Source organism: Chiloscyllium punctatum, chromosome 40 (genome assembly GCF_047496795.1).
Source record: "Chiloscyllium punctatum isolate Juve2018m chromosome 40, sChiPun1.3, whole genome shotgun sequence".
Taxonomy (NCBI): domain Eukaryota; kingdom Metazoa; phylum Chordata; class Chondrichthyes; order Orectolobiformes; family Hemiscylliidae; genus Chiloscyllium; species Chiloscyllium punctatum.
Genome location: NC_092778.1, coordinates 1,256,019 through 1,277,581, shown reverse-complemented (window position 1 = coordinate 1,277,581; position 21,563 = coordinate 1,256,019). Strand labels below are relative to the sequence as shown.

General features: G+C 40.0%; 1 protein-coding gene across 3 annotated transcripts in view; it reads right to left on the bottom strand.

Moving 5' to 3' along the window:
- LOC140464275 (probable helicase with zinc finger domain) overlaps positions 1 to 21,563 on the bottom strand; it is a 444,481-nt gene that overhangs the window by 183,232 nt on the left and 239,686 nt on the right. For all 3 annotated transcript variants that reach the window (XM_072559139.1, XM_072559141.1, XM_072559140.1), the window contains one exon: positions 3,641 to 3,824. In XM_072559139.1, coding sequence (XP_072415240.1) covers positions 3,641 to 3,824 — 184 coding nt within the window. The remainder of the gene's footprint in view (positions 1 to 3,640; positions 3,825 to 21,563) is intronic.

Below are 21,563 nucleotides of genomic sequence, written 5' to 3'. Positions count from 1 at the left end.
TAATTTCCATGCATGCAGCTAGTGCCCATGAATTGTGCTCTGAAATGTTGCTTGATACTGAGCTAAATGGTGGGATTTTGTAGCCAGTGGCGAGCTAAAGTCACCAGGTACCTACTCTAGCTGTAATATCAAGAATTCTTGATACCTAGTTTGGTTGGTATGTTGGGTAAGATCAGAAGCTGAATATTAATGAGGCATTTTTCAAATAACAAATTGGCAACTCACCTGTCCCGAGAAAGAAACTTATCTTTCTGCCTGACAAAGGATGCAGTAAATTGCTCCCAATATCAAGACAGGTCTCGTTGTACTGTGCATGAGATTCTGCCTCAAATGCCCCCATAACGCACATAATTCAGGGCCCTGTCAGTTTCCACCCAACATTTCCATCACCTTTCATATAAATGTATGCATGACTCAACTAAACAAAATGAAGATGGATTCTCTAATCTTTATTTCAGATTTGAGATATGAACTAACGCATATTTTCTATTATGCATTCAGGCAACACCTGTGCTGAACGATGGGTTTTTTTATTGTTAGAAACCAACCAAAAATTACTACTGAGACTGTTTTCACAGCAGACGGATTAAAGAGAATTGTTTTTTTATTTTTCCAAGTGATTTAAACCCTGCCAGAATAACACTCTTTGTGTTATTAGATTTCTTTGGACTGTCCATGTCAATCACAGCATGTAGGCAGAGACAAACAGGAAGAAACCATCGACAACTGGGAAAATAGTAAAAGCAATGCCAACAGGACAATGCATCTTTGGGTGGACCAGGGATGGCTGATCAAAGATTGAATTGTAGCAAAATGTAGATATTATATGTTTTATAAAAAGGCCAACAGCCAATTGAATATCCCCTGAACCCCTCTAACCAACTGCAGAGTAAAACATCTTTTTTCATATTTATGTTTGACCACTTCTATAACCTAATACTGTCAGAGTCTGACCATACTCTTCAGTCATTCTGGAAGCTGTTTCAGAAAGACTCTTTCATTCATCACTACCACCTCCAAATCCCAAGACAACTTCTCACTTTACCTAACCTACATGTCAATCTGCCAGAAGCTTACATTTCCAGACTTCAGAAGCTCTTTCCAATGCTTTCTAGGGTGCCCCATGAGCCATTTCAAAATATCAAACTCACTATGAGCTACACAATATGAGATCTGATATAATAATGAAATATGTTTAAGAGTCAGGTTTAAAGAAGAATAATGAAGTGGATCTAACATAATGTGCTTGTATTTTGACAACCCCAATCTGGATTCAGATAAGATTGTTGAAGATCGTAAAGGTTGATCATTTTTCCAATGTCAATAAATAGAGCATTTTGTTTCTAAATGTGAAGAGAATTATATCAATTCCCTATAGGAGGATCTTATTTTATGCTTTGATCAGAAGGTCCTCAAGGTGAAATTTAGGACTAGTTGTTACATTTGCAGGTTAAAAAAATATAAGAAGTCAAACTGGTCACATCGGTCTTTCATTGTCAATAATGCATTTTAAAAGGGGGGGCATTCAGAGCCCTCTTATAGCAGAGTGGTAATGTCCCTGAACCTGGACCAGGAGATCAAGGTTCAAGTTCCACCTGTCCCAGAGGCATTTCACCGAACAGATTAGTAAATTAGGTTAAATAGAAAGAAATTGGAAAAAAAAGATTTGGAGGAGTTCCCTCCTGGATTTGGTTCATTTCTTCGTCATCAATCCAAGATAGGATATAGATAACATAAAGACTCTGAAAAAGATTTTTTCTCAACATATAGTGTAGCACTGTGGTTTAACTCAGTCTACGTAAGTCAACTTATCTGGTGCTTACTCCGGCCATTACATCAATGTGAGTACAGACAGTTCTTTCAATTTGAACTCTTCTGTCATGCTGTCAAGAACTGTCATGCAATGACTGTGTTGTGGCAGATTTCACTACTGACAAATACATGATCTGATATAAGCAACCTGATGGTTTGGCACAATAGTGCAATTAAAGATCCCTAATTTTAGGCAACTCAGTTAAGTTGCCTGGACTTAAGAAGTGTGAATGAATCCAGATCTCAGGTAGTCAAAATAAAAAAGCATGATGTCTTGTGATTACCATACAATATTAAATTGTTTATAACTGACAATTTAATCAACCTCATTATAGATCTGGAATGCATCAATAGCCAGCAATTAGCTTCAGGCTCGTACAAACACTCATTAACCTATTATAACCTTGAAAAGACAACTGGTTGATAATCGATTTGGTATTTTTAGAAATAGTACCAGTAGGAGACAAAACAAAATCGGGGTGGATACTATCATTTAAATTGTCAAGCAGCATTTTAAGAGAACTATTATAACATATTTTATTAAAAGTTTCAATGGAGTCAATTTTGTCTTTTGTTTTGTGTTCAGTATCAGAACAGTATGAAATCGCAACCCATTTATTTTCACAATTAATGTCTTATCCAGTTCAAATGTTTCATTTGATAACACTTAGACATTATGGGGCACTGGACAGCTCAACAACATGAAAATCCCACAAGACCCAGTCTGACTACACCATTCACAGTAGAGTGAAAGACACGATACAACAACTTCCCGAGGAGGGAAAGCACACAAAAAATGATTGATGAGGTGTTTGTAAAACCATAAGAAATAGAAGCACGAGGAAACTATTCAACCCATTGAATCTGCTGTACCATTCAATAAGATTATGGCTTATTTGATGGTGGCCTTCATTCCACTTTCCTACATGTTTCAACATTTGATCAATATCCACAGACTTGCTGAAAATTAAATCTGTGTGCGTGCATGCCAGCAGAGGCACAGGTATACTTGGATGTGATACTCCCATCAGAACAAATTACTCTTGCTTATTGTTAAAGCTCATTAATGAGGAAGGGCTGCAGTTTGATCAAAGCATCAGAGGCTAAAGAAGGTCCACCCAGCAGGGAAGAGAGGGAGGGAAAATATAAAGGTTTTTTCTGAAACATACAAAAATGTTTTACATCTTCTTTTCCTCTCAGAACCACCGCACAATTGTCCCATGGCCTCTTACGTGGTACTTCTGAACAACTGTTTGGACAGTAATGATTGGTTTAAGACAAGTGACTGAACATTTTCTCTTCCCTCTTTATGGAGAAACAATTATACTCTGTTCAATTCATGCCCAGCAGAGAGAAAAAACTAAAAGTACATGGAATCACATCTTGTGAACTGTAATTTTAATGTGTTCTTTAATTTATGATTAACCTTTGAAAATGGGAATTATTATAAATCACTGAAATAAACAAACTTTTTTTTCAGAGTAACTGTAAACTTAGGAAAGTTCTGTCTTCATAGTGTACATGTTCACAATATATCTCACACCTTAACAAATGAACTAACAACAGATGAGAAACAGCAGGAATTAGATTGCCTCAAATAATGTGCAATGATTGTTTGTTTCGTAGAGTTTTTGGCATAAATTAAGATGCAAGATGCAAAAATAAACTGCAATTTTTAGGAAGATGGAATAAAGCAGAGAATATTTTAATGCACAGTAGATCTGTGAGCATCGGACACAATTTTGACAGAGATTTCCAATGGATTTACTTTTTCTGCCACTACCAAACCTACTGGTAAAGTTTCAAAAAAGATGTTCAAGGCACTTACCTTGTATGTTCAAAACCTGTTCAACAGTGACGTCATTAAGTTTCTTTTTCTGCATCTCTGCACGGATTCGCATGACTTGATTGGCATATGGCGTCACAACTCCTATGCTATTTTCATCCAGCTTCCCCCAGGCCACTGGCCATCTTTTCTGCAATTCTTCCACTTGCTCAGCTATTTCCAAAACCTGAAATGGATTGCATTTAAATGTAGTACATCCATTATCCTCCCATGATTCCTATCCTCCCAAAGCAAACAGGTTGATTTAAATGCTCCTAAAAATGCTATATCAAGAAACCAAAATGGCACAATTACTAGCTTACACAAAAACTAGAATTATTTCAGACTTCAACTGATTTAAAAGGTCATTGATATTTTAATGGTCAATTTAGACAGGTTCAGTTCCTAGATTGGTCTGTTCTGATAAATAAACCGCTCACCATGGTAATTTTGCACTTCAGATATCACTATAGCCACGCATTACAAACATTTCAAGAAAATGCCCTTTGACTGAAAAAGATAAAATTCATTGCGGCAGTTGCATATTGCAACATTTATTAACAAAATAGATGGTCATTAAGTGCCCCTCAGCCCTGGAGCTCAAAATAAAACACAACCGGATATGTTGTGTAGAAGAAATCTATGTACGAAGTGCAAAGTTGTCTTCAACATAATAACTACCAGCTCCAGTTTTGACACCAGGTCTGATTCAAGAAAAATGCGTTTGACAAACATCAATGCATATGTCCTTTATGATGTTCATTATGACATTGATTCTTCAGTAAATAAGAAAGTTCATCCACCTTGTCTTAAAGCTCAGGAGAGGACCGCAGATGCTGGACTTCAGAGTCAAAAAGTGTGGTGCTGGAAAAGCACAGCCAGTCAGGCAGCATCCAAAGAGCAGGAGCATCAACGTTACGAGCATAAGCTCTTTGTCAGGATTATGCTTGAAACATCGACTCTCCTGCTCCTTAGATGCTGCCTGACCAGCTGTTCTTTTCCAGCACCACACCTTTTTACTTAAAACTCAGTCTATTCTGCCAAGAGAAAGGCACTAAAAGCAATAACATTTAAGAGGCATTTGAATGGGTATATGAATAGGAAGGGTTTGGAAGGATATGGGCCGGGTGCTGGCAGGTGGGACTAGATTGGGTTGGGATATCTGGTCGGCATGGACAGGTTTCCATGCTGTACATCTCTATGACTCTATGTCACAACAAGTCTGAACAGGTTGATGTCTCTTTATAAAAAAAAGGAAATAAATTAAGGGGCTCTTGTAACACTGTGGTTGTATCCCTACTTCTAAGTCAGAAGGCCTGGGTTGAAGTCCTACTTGCTCACATCTGAATACTTTGATTAAGAATATCTAACTAGCTAAGGAATAACTAACTAATTAATATCACTGAAGGCATTATTTCAGGACTGGTTACTTTACAAGGATCAGCAGTTATGTCTCTAAAAATAGACTTTCAAAGAACTACCCCTCTTTCAAATGGCACTGTTGCACACTATTCTGTGTGAACAACATGTGATGTGCTTTAAAGTAATTAACATCTGCTCACAGGCAAACCCATTTATTGATCTTTTTTTTAAAGGATGTTTCCATTTCCTTACTTCCAATTATTTCTGTTTGTCCCTTGCCTTAGAATGGTATGCTTGACCTCATTTGCTGCATTTCACAAAGTAATTCAGTATTCAATTACTCCAAGATCTTTTGCTAACATGATAAAGCTCCAAATAAATACAAGTATTTGCTTTCCTACACTTTCACCTGTTTTCTGTCTTTGTATACACTTTCAACAGTTTCTCTCCTACCTGTATGCTTCACAAAGTCTTGGCTTTTGTCTTTGGATTTACGTCTGATTTTAGTCACTCTGTGTGCTGTCTCTTGCTCTTCTTGGCAGTTTTTCTTAATCTCTCAAATCCAACTTCTTACATTAGCTCTCCTCTCTTAAAGTCTTATTTCAATTCTCTAAACTTATCTTTATCTATCGTGTGAACGACTCTTTGTCAATCACACAATCACACAAGCAATCGTTTACTCTATGATACGGCCTGGGTCAATAGACTTTGATTAGCCCAGAAGTATGAGTACTTCTAAACCATCAAAAGAATACGACGACTTTACAGAGTTTGCATAGGGTTTATAAACATTGTTCATAGTCTGACATGGGGCATGATTGCATAGTAACAATCAATTAATACATGATATCACTTCATCGATAGTTGCTTGATCCAATGATATTAACTAGTAAATAACTTAGATCATAACGGTTTTATCGGTCTACTTCTGCATTCTAATAGTTAGTTTTTATTTAGCTTTAGAGACTAGCTGCAGGTTGTCATGTAGGTGCAGGGAACCATTTTGTCTCCAGCTGCAATTTAGAATTAACCATTACTTCTGTATTTTATTGCAATTACATCAGTCTGCAGTTTCTTGTTTCTGTCTAGTTCAGTGCAATCTAATTTAGTAATGCAGAAGCCATTTTGTCTCATCTCCCAGAACCCATATCCTCACAACCACTCACTGAGGGCCTATCCCAGCTGTGTAAACGGTCGCACATACTAACCCATGAACACCCTATAACATTGTTGTGGTTGTGTTCGCTGAGCTGGGAATTTGTATTGCAGACGTTTCGTCCCCTGTCTAGGTGACATCCTCAGTGCTTGGGAGCCTCCTGTGAAGCGCTTCTGTGATCTTTCCTTTGGCATTTGTAGTGATTTGTACCTGCCGCTTCCAGTTGTCAGTTCCAGCTGTCCGCTGCAATGGTCGGTATATTGGGTCCAGGTCGATGTGCTTATTGATTGAATCTGTGGATGACTGCCATGCCTCTAGGAATTCCCTGGCTATTCTCTGTTTGGCTTGTCCTATAATAGTAGTGTTGTCCCAGTCAAATTCATGTTGCTTGTCATCTGCGTGTGTGGCTACTAAGGATAGCTGGTCGTGTCATTTCGTGGCTAGTTGGTGTTCATGGATGCGGATCGTTAGCTGTCTTCCTGTTTGTCCTATGTAGTGTTCTGTGCAGTCCTTGCATGGGATTTTGTACACTGCATTGGTTTTGCTCATGCTGGGTATTGGGTCTTTCGTTCTGGTGAGTTGTTGTCTGAGAGTGGCTGTTGGTTTGTGTGCTGTTATGAGTCCTAGTGGTCGCAGTAGTCTGGCTGTCAGTTCAAGAATGCTCTTGATGTATGGTAGTGTAGCTAGTCCTTTGGATTGCGGCATGTCCTCGTTCCGTTGTCTTTCCCTTAGGCATCTGTTGATGAACTTGCGCGGGTATCCGTTTTTGGCGAATACATTGTATAGGTGTTCTTCTTCCTCTTTTTGCAGTTCTGGTGTACTGCAGCGTTTTGTGGCCGTTTTGAATAGTGTCTTGATGCAACTTCTTTTGTGTGTGTTGAGGTGGTTGCTTTCGTAGTTTGGGACTTGGTCTATGTGTGTGGCTTTCCTGTATACCTTTGTGGTGAATTCTCTGTTCGGTGTTCTCTGTACCAACAGGACAGATTCAAACCATTACAAATGCCGGAGGAAAGATCACAGAAGCGCTTCACAGGAGCTCCCAAGCACTGAGGATGTCACCTAGACAGGGGACGAAACATCTGCAACACAAATTCCCAGCTCGGCGAACAGAACCACAACAACGAGCACCCGAGCTACAAATCTTCTCACAAACTTTGAACCCTATAACATTTTTTGTAGTTTTGTTGGATGAATTGCAGGTATTGGATTAAGTCTCTCAAAGCACGATGTTAGAGTGACAATTGTTCAGAATTCAATTTACAGTTATCAGATTTATACAAGTTACCAAGACAGAAGGGGCAGTCAGATCACAGGAGGTAACCTCAGAAACTAATAAATGAGTTGGACAAAATACTTCGTGGGCAGAGTAACAATGAATTAAATTTAATGTGGATAATTATATGGCCATGTAAGTAGAATGGGCAGATGGTCCATGAATAATGTTGAAACAGCTAAGATTGGGAGAGAAAGAGAACCAAATCTGAGACCTGGATTTTAGCAAAATCATGGAAGCTCTCAAACTTATTCAAAATGCTGTTAGGATCCCGAATCCAGAAATCCTGTTCCCATTTTGGTATGGGTGAGGAGAAGAGACACATGAAATGATTCAAAGAGGTGGAACCCGAGCTGGGCCATTTGAACTTAGTGCTGAGTTAAAACAGATTCCATTTTCGGTGGAGCATCAGCCTTAAATCACAACATGGGATTTATACCTTTTAAAGACAATAGATCTAAATTTTCATTGAAAGATTTCATAAAAGTCTCTGGAAAGTTCATGCCATCAGGTTAGTTAAATCACTAGCACTTGACAGCTTCTTTGGCAGAGGGGGAAAAGAAGGGATAGAACAGTCTCCCGGTTTCTCCAAGTTGGAAAATAAAACTCAGCGCTTTGCAGTTTCAATATTTGTTTGTTGCAAAATTCTATGTGCTATCATTCTAGCATTATTATGCTTAACCAATTCTACAGCTTGTCATTGTCATTATGGGGCATTGGAAGTTCAGTTTCAATGAGAGCTCCAACAGGATTCTCTAACTTTGATCTGGGACTGTATATAAATATTTGGTTTTAATTAAAGAACTAAAGACTAGAGGGGAAAGTAAGTTTTACTGCAAAAATATTAAGCTTGCTGAGTGCAGTGTTCGTAAAGCTGGAAGGAAGGTGCTGTAAGGGACTGTGTCATAAAGTGGAGAAATTTTTAAAAATATAAACTTTTAACACGATATAACAGTAAGTTTACAGTAATCAATACGAAAATAAGATTAAGGTATGGCAGGGCAGTATGATCAAGCAGAATGCCTATCCTGTGGCATGTAGGGAGTCGTGGGTACTTTATGTGACTTTATATGCACTGGAAGTATCTTGAGATGTACAAGTTTGGCCACAGATTTCAGAACCTGAGCATCGGCTACAGCCACTGTAGTGTATCTGCAAAGCAAAGAACTGTGCAGCTAAGGAATTGATAGAAGTAGGTCACACCACAGATTAGGGGATTCAATCTGATCGGGAATGGGTGACTGCCTAGGAAATCTAAGACACTCAGGCAGGTAGTTCAGGAGTCCCCTGAGGTCATTCACGTTAATTCATTTGTGCCTAGCATGGAAAATCAAAGTGGTGGTTCCTTAGAAGAGTGCAGCAAGAGACAAGCACAGGGCACCATATGTGAGAGAGTAATGGTGGCTCAATGTTTAGCACTGCTGCCTCACAGCGCCAGGGTCCCAGGTTCAATTCCGGCCTCGGGCTAATGTTTGTGTGCAATTTGCACATTCTCCCAGTGTCTGTATGGGTTTCCTCTAGATGCTCCAGTTTTCTCCCACACTCCAAAGATGTGCAGGTTAGGTGAACTGGCCATGCTAAATTGTCCATAGCGTTCAGGGATGTGTAGGTTAGGTGCATTAGTCAGGGTAAATGTAGAGCAGTGGGGTGGGGGAATGGGTCTGGGTTGGTTATTCTTCGGAAGGTCGGTGTGGACTTGTTGGGCTGAAGGGCCTGTTTCCAAACTATAAGGAATTCTATGATTCTTCTATGAATCTGTAGGGATACTATGTGATAGGAGAGTCATTTGCTAGGTGAACAGACAGATGTTTCTGTGGCTACAGATGTGACTCCAGGCTGGTATGCTGCTTCACTGGTGCCAGGGTCAAGGAAATCACAGAGCAGCTGCAGTACACTCTTCAAGGGGATGGTAAACAGGCAGAGGTCGTGGCCCTGTTTGGTACCAACAATATAGGTGGGAAGAGAATATTGAACCATAGTTAGGGAGTAATAAAACTAGTAAACTCTATATTATTCCCAGTATCATGTGCAAGAGTGTGAAGAAATAGATGGACAAGACAGATGAATCCATGTTAGAATGATGATTCAGGAGGAAGGGCTTCAGATTCCTAGGACATTGAAAGTGATGGCACCCATACAATGCAAGCCAGATCAGCTCCACCTGAACAGAGCCAGGACTGAGAGTTGGTTCAATGGGGCAAGAACTGAGCTGGAATGGATGGGAGCCAAAGTTTGATTGGAAAATCATCAAAAAGAGATGTTTTTGAACCAACTGAGGCATATAAACCTCAAAAGGAACAAGGCAAATAAACCCAAAGCTCCCAGGATGAAAAAGATGAGATAGAAATTAAGTTAAAGAAAAAAAAATGTGATTGCGACAGCATCAGGTAGAAAATAAGATTAAGAATGAAGCCAAATACAGAAGGTTTTTTTGGGGGGAGGGGGAAAGAAGGGAGTTGAGAGTTGGAGATGGAAAAGCAAGCAAGACCTGCAAAGAGAGATTTAGAGAAAAGACTAGAAGGTAAACAAAGGGAAATCCCAAAGTCTTCTATATACCCATAAGCAGTAAAAGTGTAGGAAAAGGAGGAGTTAATTAAGGAACAAAAGAGACCATAAGAAATAGGATCAGGAGTAGGTCATTCGGCCCCTCAAGCCTCCTCCACCATCCAATGGATCACAGCTGATCCAACATTTTTCACTACCACTCTCCTGAGTTTCCCCATAGCCTTTGATTCCCCTTTCAATCAAGAATCTATCTATCTCAATCTATATTTATACACAAGGATTTTTGTCCCACTGCAGTCTGTGGCAAGCAGTTCCAAAGACTTACAACCCTTTGAAAGAAGAAATTCCTCCTCCTCTCCATCTTAAATTGGCACCCTTTATTCTGAGATGTTGCCTTCTGGTCCTATACTTTCCCATAAGGGGAAACATTCTCTCAGCATTTTCCCTGCCAAGCTGCTTACGAATCCTTTTGTTTCAATGAGTCTTCTAAACTCCAGTGAGTAGAATCTAACCTGTTTAGCTTTGACTCATAAGCGAATCCTTCCATATCTGGAATCATCCCAGTGAACTTTCTGTGAACTACCTCCAATGAAATAATGTCTGTTCTTAAATAAGGGGACCAAAACTGCTCACAATACTGCAGCTGTGGTCTCAACAGCACCATGCCCAGTTGCAGTAAGACTTCCCTACTTTTATACTACAACCCCCTTGAAATAATGTCCAACATTCCAGTAACCTTTGTGATTACCTGCTGCAACCGTGTGCTGGCTTTCTCTGTTTCACATATAAGTACCCCCAAGTCCCTTTGTGTTCCAGCTTTCTGCAGTTTTTCACCACTTAAATAATATTCTGTTCTCCCTTCCAAAATAAAAAAGTATTTATATATGGAGGCAAGGGAACGGCTGAGGTATTAAATGAATACTTTACCTGTGTTTACAGAGCGATGAGATGCTACCCAAGCCATGGTGATAGAGGAGGAAGCTCAGTCGCTAGAAGGGCTCCAAACTGATGATGTTGTGGTACTAGATAGGTAGTTACCAGAACTAGATGAGATACATCCAAAAGTACTGAACAAAATGAGAGGAAATTGCACAAACATTGACAATAATCTCTCAATTTTCCTTAGACTTATGGGTGGTGCCACAGGGCTGGAGAATTGCAAATGTAGCACACTTATTTTAAAATGATTGTCAGGATGTGCCCAGCAATTACAGACCAATCAGGTTAACTTTGATTGTGTCGAAACCTCTTGAAACAATTACTTGGGATGGAATTAAGATTCACATGGAGAAATGAACATTAACAAGGAAAACCGAGCAAGGGATTTTCTGAAGGAAAATTATGTCTGACTAAATTGCTGGAGTTTTTTTGCAAAAGTAACAGAGAGTGTTCATGGGGAAAATGTTATTGTTCGGTATATATGGACTTCAAAAAGGTATTTGACATGGTGCAAAACAACAGTCTTGAGGGAAGTTAAATCTCAGGAATAAAAGGGACAGTAGCAACATGGATACAAAGTTGGCTGAGTGATAGGAAACAGAGAGTTACAGTTAATCGATTATTTTTGTGCTGGAGGAAGGTTTGTAAAGGAGTTCTTCAGAGATTGGTTTTGGGACCCTTGCTTTTCCTGATAAATATTATTGATGTCAACTTTGCTGTGCAGGGGACAAGATCGATTTTTGCGAATTATACTGATTGGACAATGGATCATAGCCATAAATTACATACAGACATAATCAATGTTTAACACAGGTTTCTTTTATTATGGACTAGGTCAGACCATCAGAACATTCTTAAGCAGGCAGCCCAGACCAGAACTTGGCAATTTGTTTTGGTAAGTGTACACTGCAAATTACCTGAAGTAAGGTAGCTAGGTTGAGTGCCAGGCTTTAAAATAGACAAAAATTTATTCACAAGGTTACACAATGAAACACAAAGAACAGCACTCAGCCTATCCAAACTAGACTTAATTATAATGTCTGAATATACACAACAGTCCTAATAAGCAAACCTTCTTGAAATACAGTTAAAAAAAAGGAGCAGATGCTTACAGATTGAAGTTAGAAGGGAAGAAAGAGAGAGAGTTTGCTCACTGTTGAACTCCCAACCAATTCTGGACTGAACTAAACTGCTTAGTTAGGGAGCTGACCACTCCCCTTTTATTATACAGGTCACTTCTAAAACATGACTACTTTGGCCTGATGTCTGATCTGTTTACACATAAACAAAAAGGCCTCTTTATACCCTTTAATCTCTGTACCAAACCAGACTAATCGGAACCGGGAGCGGTTTATTACCCCTCTGAAAAAAACCAAGGACATAGTATCGTTGAGAAAAGGAAGAGCTTTTAGAAAAAAGAAACTAGCTTTGTGATACTTTGTTTAAAAAGAGGGGCCATACACAAGCCTAAGATGACTCAAAAAGAAAATTCTAAGACTGTAATTCAGTGAGTGGAAAATTCATGTGTGCATTTCCTCGGTCCTATGAGAGAGCATGTAATTGTACACCTGGAAGGTGTCAAGGAACTTCAGAAAGAGACACTTCAAAAGGAAGAATGCATGGGCAAACTAAATTGTAATCTGTTGTGGTTGCAGAGATAATGGAAGCCAATTACCCCCTCAGCTGAAAACATCTCCTGAGAGTTACAGAGCAGCAGCCTGTGGATGTTATGTAAAGTAAAAGAAAGCAGTGCATTGTGAAAGCAATGTTGCATTTTCCCCTTCCAGGAATGCATATGAGAGGTGTTAAGAGATTAATACCCCAGGTTGGTGTGTGCTAGTCTGCTATTCTAGTCCAATGTATTGTGTGCTGTAATGCTCACAACTGCACATAAAAAGTCACTCTCTCTGGCTGATTGCTAGGAGCAAGTCAAAAGTCAGTAAATCCATATCAAAAAAGAAACAAGACAACTCCCATCAACAAACTGGAAGAACCAAGAATCTCCAGGCCAGGTGATTAACCACCGAGGTCAGCACTACTGGAACCACTCAACTTCAATATTTCACCATTTACTTTTCAAAGACAAGCTAAAAACTGATTTGTTTTTTTAAAAGACTTATACACAGATTAGGAATGAGGAGTGAGAAAATATATATGCGCAATGTGTCCTATTTTTCTTCCCCCTGCTGTAGTAACTAATAAAATAATTCTTTCTTTAACCCAAAAAAGCCAGGTTAAAACAATATCCACAAGGGAAGGAATACCTTGTGTTAATTTAACCTTGTTTGCAATCAACAAAAATGACAAGGGAGTTGAATAAAGAAGTGAAGCCTGTTTTTCCCTCCTCATCCAGGAATATAACATTTGGGGCTGTCCCCTCCAGCATCATAACTTCTGCCTGACGCCTGGTCATAACAATGCAAAACTTGGACGCATTGTAAACTATGAGGAGGGCAGTGTAAACTTCAAAAAGACAAGTTGGTAGAATGGGCAGACAGGTAGCATGATGTTCAATGAGAACTGTGAGGTGACTCATTTGGTACAAAGATCCTGGACAGACAGTATAAAATACAGGGCACAACCCCCTTGGTGTAAATGTGCTTAAGTCACAAAAGGAGACAGAACAGATTCACTCAGCAATTAATAAAACATACACTATTAATGAGTTTTGAGAAGATTTGTAGCTCAGGTTGGGGTTCTGGATGTAAGTTTGTTCACTGAGCTGGAAGGTTTATTTTCAATGAAAAAAAAACTTCCAGATCAGTGAGCAAACTTACATCCAGTACATATAGCATCTCAGGTTTTATTACCAGGGCATAGAAGAGAGGAGCAAGGAGGTTATGCCAAACTTGTAAAGCACACTCATTAGACATAGCCATTGAAGTATTGTGTACAGTCCTGAGCACCATGGTTTTGACCATAAGTAGGTGCTTTAGGAAGCATGTAAACACATTGGAGGGGGTGCAAGAAAAGTTTACAAGAATGATTCCAAGAATGAGAGACTTCAGTTATGCAGACAGTTTGGGAAAGATGGGACTAGTTCCCTGGGGAAGAGAAAAAGTTGAGAGATTTTATAGCAGTTTTTCAAAATCATGAGGGGTCTGGACAGAGTTAATAGGGAGTGAGTTTTCTCTCATAAAAAGATCGAGAGTGAGAGGGCACACATTTAAGGTAATTTACAAAAGAAACAAATATGATGCAGCAAAACAAACCTTTTCACAAAGAGACCAATTAGGGTCTCAACAAACATCATTGAAGCATGGTGGAGACAGGTACACTGAAGTATTCAAGATGGTATTAGATGATTATTTAAATAGAAATTTTTTTAGCTTATGGGGAAAAGGCAAGATGAGAGTGCTGAGCCTTAATACTCATTTAGAGAGGTGGTGCAGTGACAAAAGGATAACATCTTCCTCTGGGCCATAACAACTCTGTGAACAGACTGATAAACATTAGTATGTGTGGACTGTGTGGGACATGTGTGCGTGGGAACATGTGTCTGTGGTGTACCAGGTGATGGTATGCAATGTGGGCTAAATGGCCTAATATTTTATACAACTGGGACAAATGTCCTTGAGCACTGAGGAGTGCCTTTAAACCAGCCTACCTCAGCAGGCTCTGTGACCAGCACCAAATGTTTCAAGATGTGTGCAACATGTGTGCGCATGGCGTGCGTGCATGTGCACGTGTCTGCACATGTGTGTTGCATGCAGGTGTACAGGAAATGTTGTGGTGTGCGGGGCCTGTCTGTGTGCAGCGTGTGGTGTATGGGGAATGGCATGTGGTGCGTATGTGTGCGCAGGCTGTGGTGTGTGCATCTGTGCACGTGGGATCAGAACACGCATGATGTGTATGACAAAACTAAGTACACCTGTTTGAACCCCATTCCTGCTGCTGCAGCAAGTCGAGAAAGTACTTGTCCTCTTGATAAAGCATGACAAACCGAAAACTGCAAAACTTTGGAAGCAAGAAACAGAGCTATAGACTCAACATTCCACACAGTCATCTGATGCAGAACAGTATTTCAATAAAGCCAATTTAATATGCTAAAACAGGACATATGGGTTACAGGAAATCATGAAAAGACTACAGGGTTCTGAGCCAAAACCATATTGAGAAATTGTGTCCAGTCTGGTCACTGAGTTAAAACAAAGACGTTAAGAACTGGAAAGAATGAAAAGAACAACTCAGTTGTCACTAATTATGAGCAAACATTTGAAAAATCTCAGGCAATTCTATTCCAAAGAGAAAGGCAATCGTCAGACATATAAAATATAATTTTAGAAAAAAGGAAAATCCTGAAAATGACTAAGCTAAATTGTGAGATTCTAAAAAGGGTTCAAACTCTTAAAGAAGAAAACCAAAACCAATATCTAAGATTTCTTCAAAGTATGGTCAACACACCAAATGGATTTCCAGATTAATGAATGGATGTGAAAACCCCAAGGACCATTAAAACAGCTGGATTTTACAACAGGGGCTTTTCAAGTTATTCCAATTAGATAAAGAATTAGGGCTAATCATTCCTCTTAAAATTATCTTATGATATGCAATATAATCAAACAATACATTTATGACTTTACAGTATGTTCTGGGATATGCAGTGATTGGATGTTAGATATCTGTGAAAGAATTGTACAGTATGAAAACAGACCTCATCCATTCTGACCAGATATCCTAAATTAATATAGTCCCATTTGCCAGCATTTGGCCCATATCCCTCGAAACCATTCCTATTCATGCATCCATACAGATGCCTTTTAATTGTTGTAATTACGAGCCTCCACCACCTTCTCTGGCTGTTCATGCCATACACGCACCACTCCCTCATGAAGAAGTTGCCCCTTATGCCCCTTTTAAATCTTTACCCTCTTATCTCAAAGCTTTGCCCTTTAGTTTTGGACTCTCCTGCCCTGGCAAAAAGCCTTGGCTGTTTATCCTATCCATGGCCCTCATGATTTTATAAACTTCTATAATGTCACCAGTCAGCCTCCCATACTTCAGGGAAAACAGTCCCGCCCTATTCAGCCTCTCCCTGCAGCTCAAACCCTCCAACTCCAGAAACATCCTTGTACATCTTTTCATGCAATCTTTGAAGTTGAACAAAATTTTCCCATAGCAACTGATGCGACTACTGGACAAGTTATGTCCCAGAATAAAATCTAGCTTGATTGATCATAACTTTTAGTTATTTTTTGAACTTCAATGTGGTGGTCTTTCAATGAAATACAAGCAGACCAGACAATAAAACAGAACTTTATAATGCAAAAGAAAAAAAACATAAAATAAAACAAACTGATAATACTAATAATTATAATTAATAACAGTTGAAAAGATTTCAAACTTGCACCAAAACAAAACATTAAACTATCTAACACCATAACTTTATAGTTAATCAAAATCCAGAGATATTTCCATTCCCTATCAAATCATTAGGTTAGTTCAACTGCTTCTTTCTGGTTCTGGTTCTGCAAAGCCTTTATCTTTGACTCCCACAACTGAGATCTTAGACTTTCTCAGCTTTGAAGAAACAATGTAGATTTCTCACCATACACTGCTTGCCTGAAAGTTTCACAAATTGAAACCCTACAATGAAGTAATGTATTATTTTAACTGCTCTGAACAAACTCCCTTCTCCAACAGAGACTATTCTTACATTTGATTTCAGTTAGGTCTTTTTCAAACTGAATTCAGAAGCTTTTGACTATCTATGTTTTAAATTGTGAATCCTTGCTTCTGCTAAGCTTGTGGCTTAACTTCCCCCCTCCCCCTTTCTGGTTGTTATAAAATCTCACAATAAAAACAAACTTCCATGAACAATCCAGAAGTTCTTCAGTCATTTGCATGCAGATATGTCTTCTGAAAAGACTGATCTAGTCTATCATTACACCACTTTATAAAAAGAGACCAATACCCAGATGCCACAATTTGAAATCTAAACTAAAAAAAAACTGCTATTAATATAGGTAAAATACATTTTATATCACAGATCCCACAAACATTCAATTTCCATTTTCAGAAAGGTTGCACTAGTTAAAGCTTTAAACGTGTAATGTTGGAGAGTTCTAGTTTACAGAAACTTCACTGTTTAGAAGGTCCAGCATCCTCTGACATCCTGACTTGGAAGTTATCATCATTCCTTCAAACTCGCTAAGTGAAAGTCCTGGAATTTCCTTTTTTTATATAAATATTTTTTATTGCAAAAAAGATTTTAGGTTTTTTTACAAAGTTACAAAACTAGTACAAAATAGTATGACCACTGTACAATATAATAGCAACAACAAAACAAGAAGAAAAATCAAATTACTAATCTACTCCCCAAACTACCAAAAAAACTATAAAAACTATAGTTCAATCAATTACCAATAAGAAAGAAGAAAAGAAAATAAACAGACAAAATAAAATTATACCATTAAGTTATATTCAATTAAATTACTACACTTAGCGCACTTTCATCACAGCTCCCCAACACTGGGAGTAGACCCGTATTTATACGGAATTCTTCCTCTCAGGGGCCCCTAAAACGACAGGCACAGTCCCCACAGCTAGACAAAGGTTCTAGATATAGCCAATACATCTACTCAATATAGTTCAAAAGGGGCCACCATGTTCTATAGAACGATTCCGTTTTCTGGTGCACCATACTCGTAAGGAAGTCCAGGGGGATGTGTTCCATAACTATCCTATGCCAGCTCGAGAGTCCTGAAGGATTTTCTGATAGCCAGCTCATTAAAATGTTTTTCCTCTCGCAGGAAGAAAGAACAGTAAACAGTTTCTTCATATGTATATCCAAGGAAAGAAGATTTGGAAAACCCAAAAAGAGGGATCCCGGATCCAACCCAATCTCAATTCCCAAAACCTTTGACAAAGCACTCACTACGTCATCCCAACACCTGCGGATCTTGTGGCATGTCCATAAACAATGACTGACAGTACCAACCTCCATCTTACACTTGGGGCACATTGGGGACACTCCTGTCTTAAACTTCGGAAGCCATTCTGGTGTCAGGTGAACCCTATGGAGTACCTCCCGTTGAATAGCTTGAGTCCTATTACAAATAGAGATCTTCCTAACATTTTCCCAAATATCCACCCACATCTTTGAGGAGATTTTCACCCCTAATTCTTGAGTCCAGCGTTTATATAGTCATTCCATGTCCTTTGACACATTACTCCCGAATAAGTGATACAGAGTGCTAACCAAGGGGGCGCCCACGGACTGGAGAACTCGCCTCTCCACGTCCGATTTGTAAAGTTAACCATCAATGTAGTCTTTTTTTGTACAAAGTCTCTAACTTGGAAATAGTGAAAGAGATCCTTCCTAGGTAGCCCAAACTTCTGACCCAGCTGTTCGAAGGTCATCATGACCGCCCAATTGATTAGGTCTCCCAAACAGGAGATTCCTCTGGACTCCCAAAGCCAGAATCCATCAAACCTGGCTGAAATCCCAACATTCCCATTATAGGAGCGAAAGGGGAGGTTTTTTGTAAATTGCCCTCACCCTGCCACATCATCCTCCAAGCTTTGACTCTGTCTATGACAATCGGACATTTACAGTAATCTGTAACAATTCTCATTTTGTCCATAAACAACAGGTTAATACGGGGCATTTTGTCTGAGAGGCCTCGATATCCAACCAGACTGATCGTGGATCACGAGAGGCCCAATCAGCCACATAGGATAAGAAGGAACTCGGTACTTCCTAAAGTCCGGAAAATCTAGACCACTCACCCACCCCCACCCCCACCACTTTCTTGAGAAAGCTGCAATTTATCCAGCTTAATAAGAGGCCGCCTATGATGCCAAATAAAAGATTCGAGCCAGCTGTAAAGCCTGCGCAGAGTTTGCCTTGGCAAAATCAAAGGGAGTATTCTCATGGGATATAATAAACAAGGAAGAACATTCATCTTGACCAAAGCTATTCTGTCCAGCCAAGATATCAGAAGATCTTCCCAGCGCCCAAGATCCTGCCTAATTGGCTTTATATAACTGATCAAAAACTTGGGTAATAAAAATGCTTAAGTACAAAAAACCTCCCTGTGACCACTGAAAGGGGAAATGGACTCCATCCCCAAAGTTGGACATACTGGTAAGACCCCCCCACAGGCATGGCCTCTAATTTCATGAAATTAATTTTGTACTCTGAAAACACACCAAATAAATTAATCACTTATATTAAGCAGGGCACGGATGTCATTGGATCAGTTAAAAAAAGGACATCATCCGCATGAAGAGTAATTTTATGCTTGCCTGATCCTACCTCCAGGTCCATTATATTGGGATCTGTCTGAATGGTTTCCATCAGCAGCTCGATCACCAGTGTAAATAATAGTGGCAAAAGAGGGCACCCTTGACGACAGCCTCTGCCAACACTAAAACTATATGATTTTATACCATTAGTGAGCACCGCTGCTTTCGGGCCACTTTACAGCACTGCCACCCATTTTGCAAAAACCTCTCCAAGACCAAACCGTTCCATGACATAAAAGAGGTACGGCCATTCCACTCAATCAAACACTTTCTCTGCATCTAGGGAAACTACCAAACCTGATATCGCTCTTTGCTGACAGACTTGAATCATATTTAATACTCTTCTAATATTATTGGTAGACATATGACCCTTAATAAACTCTGTCTGGTCCTCCTTTACAATAAACAGCAATACCCTCTCCAGCCTTAATGACAGTATTTTTGACAGGATTTTGAAATCCACATTCAATAACGACGTAAGCCTGTATGAAGTACAATGTTCTGGGACTTTCCCTTTCTTTCGGGTTAGGCAGATACTTGCTTCTCTCAAAGAGAATGGGAGGCTACCCTGACTGAATGAATAATTGTACATATCCAAAAGTGGCCCAGCCACTTTGTCTAGAACATAGAACATAGAACAATACAGCACAGAACAGGCCCTTCGGCCCACGATGTTGTGCCGAACTTCTAACCTAGATTAAGCACCCATCCATGTACCTATCCAAATGCCGCTTAAAGGTCGCCAATGATTCTGACTCTACCACTCCCACGGGCAGCGCATTCCATGCCCCCACCACTCTCTGGGTAAAGAACCCACCCCTGACATCTCCCCTATACCTTCCACCCTTCACCTTAAATTTATGTCCCCTTGTAACACTCTGTTGTACCCAGGGAAAAAGTTTCTGACTGTCTACTCTATCTATTCCTCTGATCATCTTATAAATCTCTATCAAGTCACCCCTCATCCTTCGCCGTTCCAACGAGAAAAGGCCGAGAACTCTCAACCTATCCTCGTACGACCTACTCTCCATTCCAGGCAACATCCTGGTAAATCTTCTCTGCACCCTCTCCAAAGCTTCCACATCTTTCCTAAAGTGAGGCGACCAGAACTGCACACAGTACTCCAACTGTGGCCTAACCAAAGTCCTGTACAGCTGCAACATCACTTCACGACTCTTGAATTCAATCCCTCTGCTAATGAACGATAATACTCCATAGGCCTTCTTACAAACTCTATTCACCTGAGTGGCAACCTTCAAAGATCTATGTACATGGACCCCAAGATCCCTCTGTTCCTCCACCTGACTAAGAACCCTACCATTAACCCTGTATTCCGCATTCTTATTTGTTCTTCCAAAATGGACAACCTCACACTTGGCAGGGTTGAACTCCATCTGCCACTCCTCAGCCCAGCTCTGCATCATATCTAAGTCCCTCTGCAGCCGACAACAGCCCTCCTCACTGTCCACAACTCCACCTATCTTCGTATCATCTGCAAATTTACTGACCCACCCTTCGACTCCCTCATCTAAGTCATTAATAAAAATTACAAACAGCAGAGGACCCAGGACTGATCCCTGCGGAACTCCACTTGTAACTGGGCTCCAGGCTGAATATTTACCACCTACCACCACTCTCTGCCTTCGACCGGTTAGCCAGTTTTCTATCCAATTGGCCAAATTTCCCTCTATCCCATGCCTCCTGACTTTCCGCATAAGCCTACCATGGGGAACCTTATCAAATGCCTTACTAAAATCCATGTACACTACATCCACTGCTCTACCCTCATCCACATGCTTGGTCACCTCCTCGAAGAATTCAATAAGACTTGTAAGGCAAGACCTACCCTTCTCAAATCCGTGCTGGCTGTCCCTAATCAAGCAGTGTCTTTCCAGATACTCGTAAATCCTATCCCTCAGTACCCTTTCCATTACTTTGCCTACCACAGAAGTAAGACTAACTGGCCTGTAATTCCCGGGGTTATCCCTATTCCCTTTTTTGAACAGGGGCACAACATTCGCTACTCTCCAGTCTCCTGGTACCACCCCCGTTGCCAGTGAAGACGAGAAGATCATTGCCAACGGTACTGCAATTTCCTCTCTTGCTTCCCACATAATCCTAGGATATATCCCGTCAGGCCCGGGGGACTTGTCTATCCTCAAGTTGTTCAAAATGTCCAACACATCTTCCTTCCTAACAGGTATCTCTTCTAGCTTAACAGTCCGTTTCACACTCTCCTCTTCAACAATACGGTCCCTCTCGTTCGTAAATACTGAAAAGAAGTACTTGTTCAAGACCTCTCCTATCTCTTCCGACTCAATACACAGTCTCCCACTACTGTCCTTGATCGGACCTACCCTTGTTCTCGTCATTCTCAGGTTTCTCACATACGCATAAAATGCCTTGGGGTTATCCTTGATCCTATCCGCCAAGGATTTTTC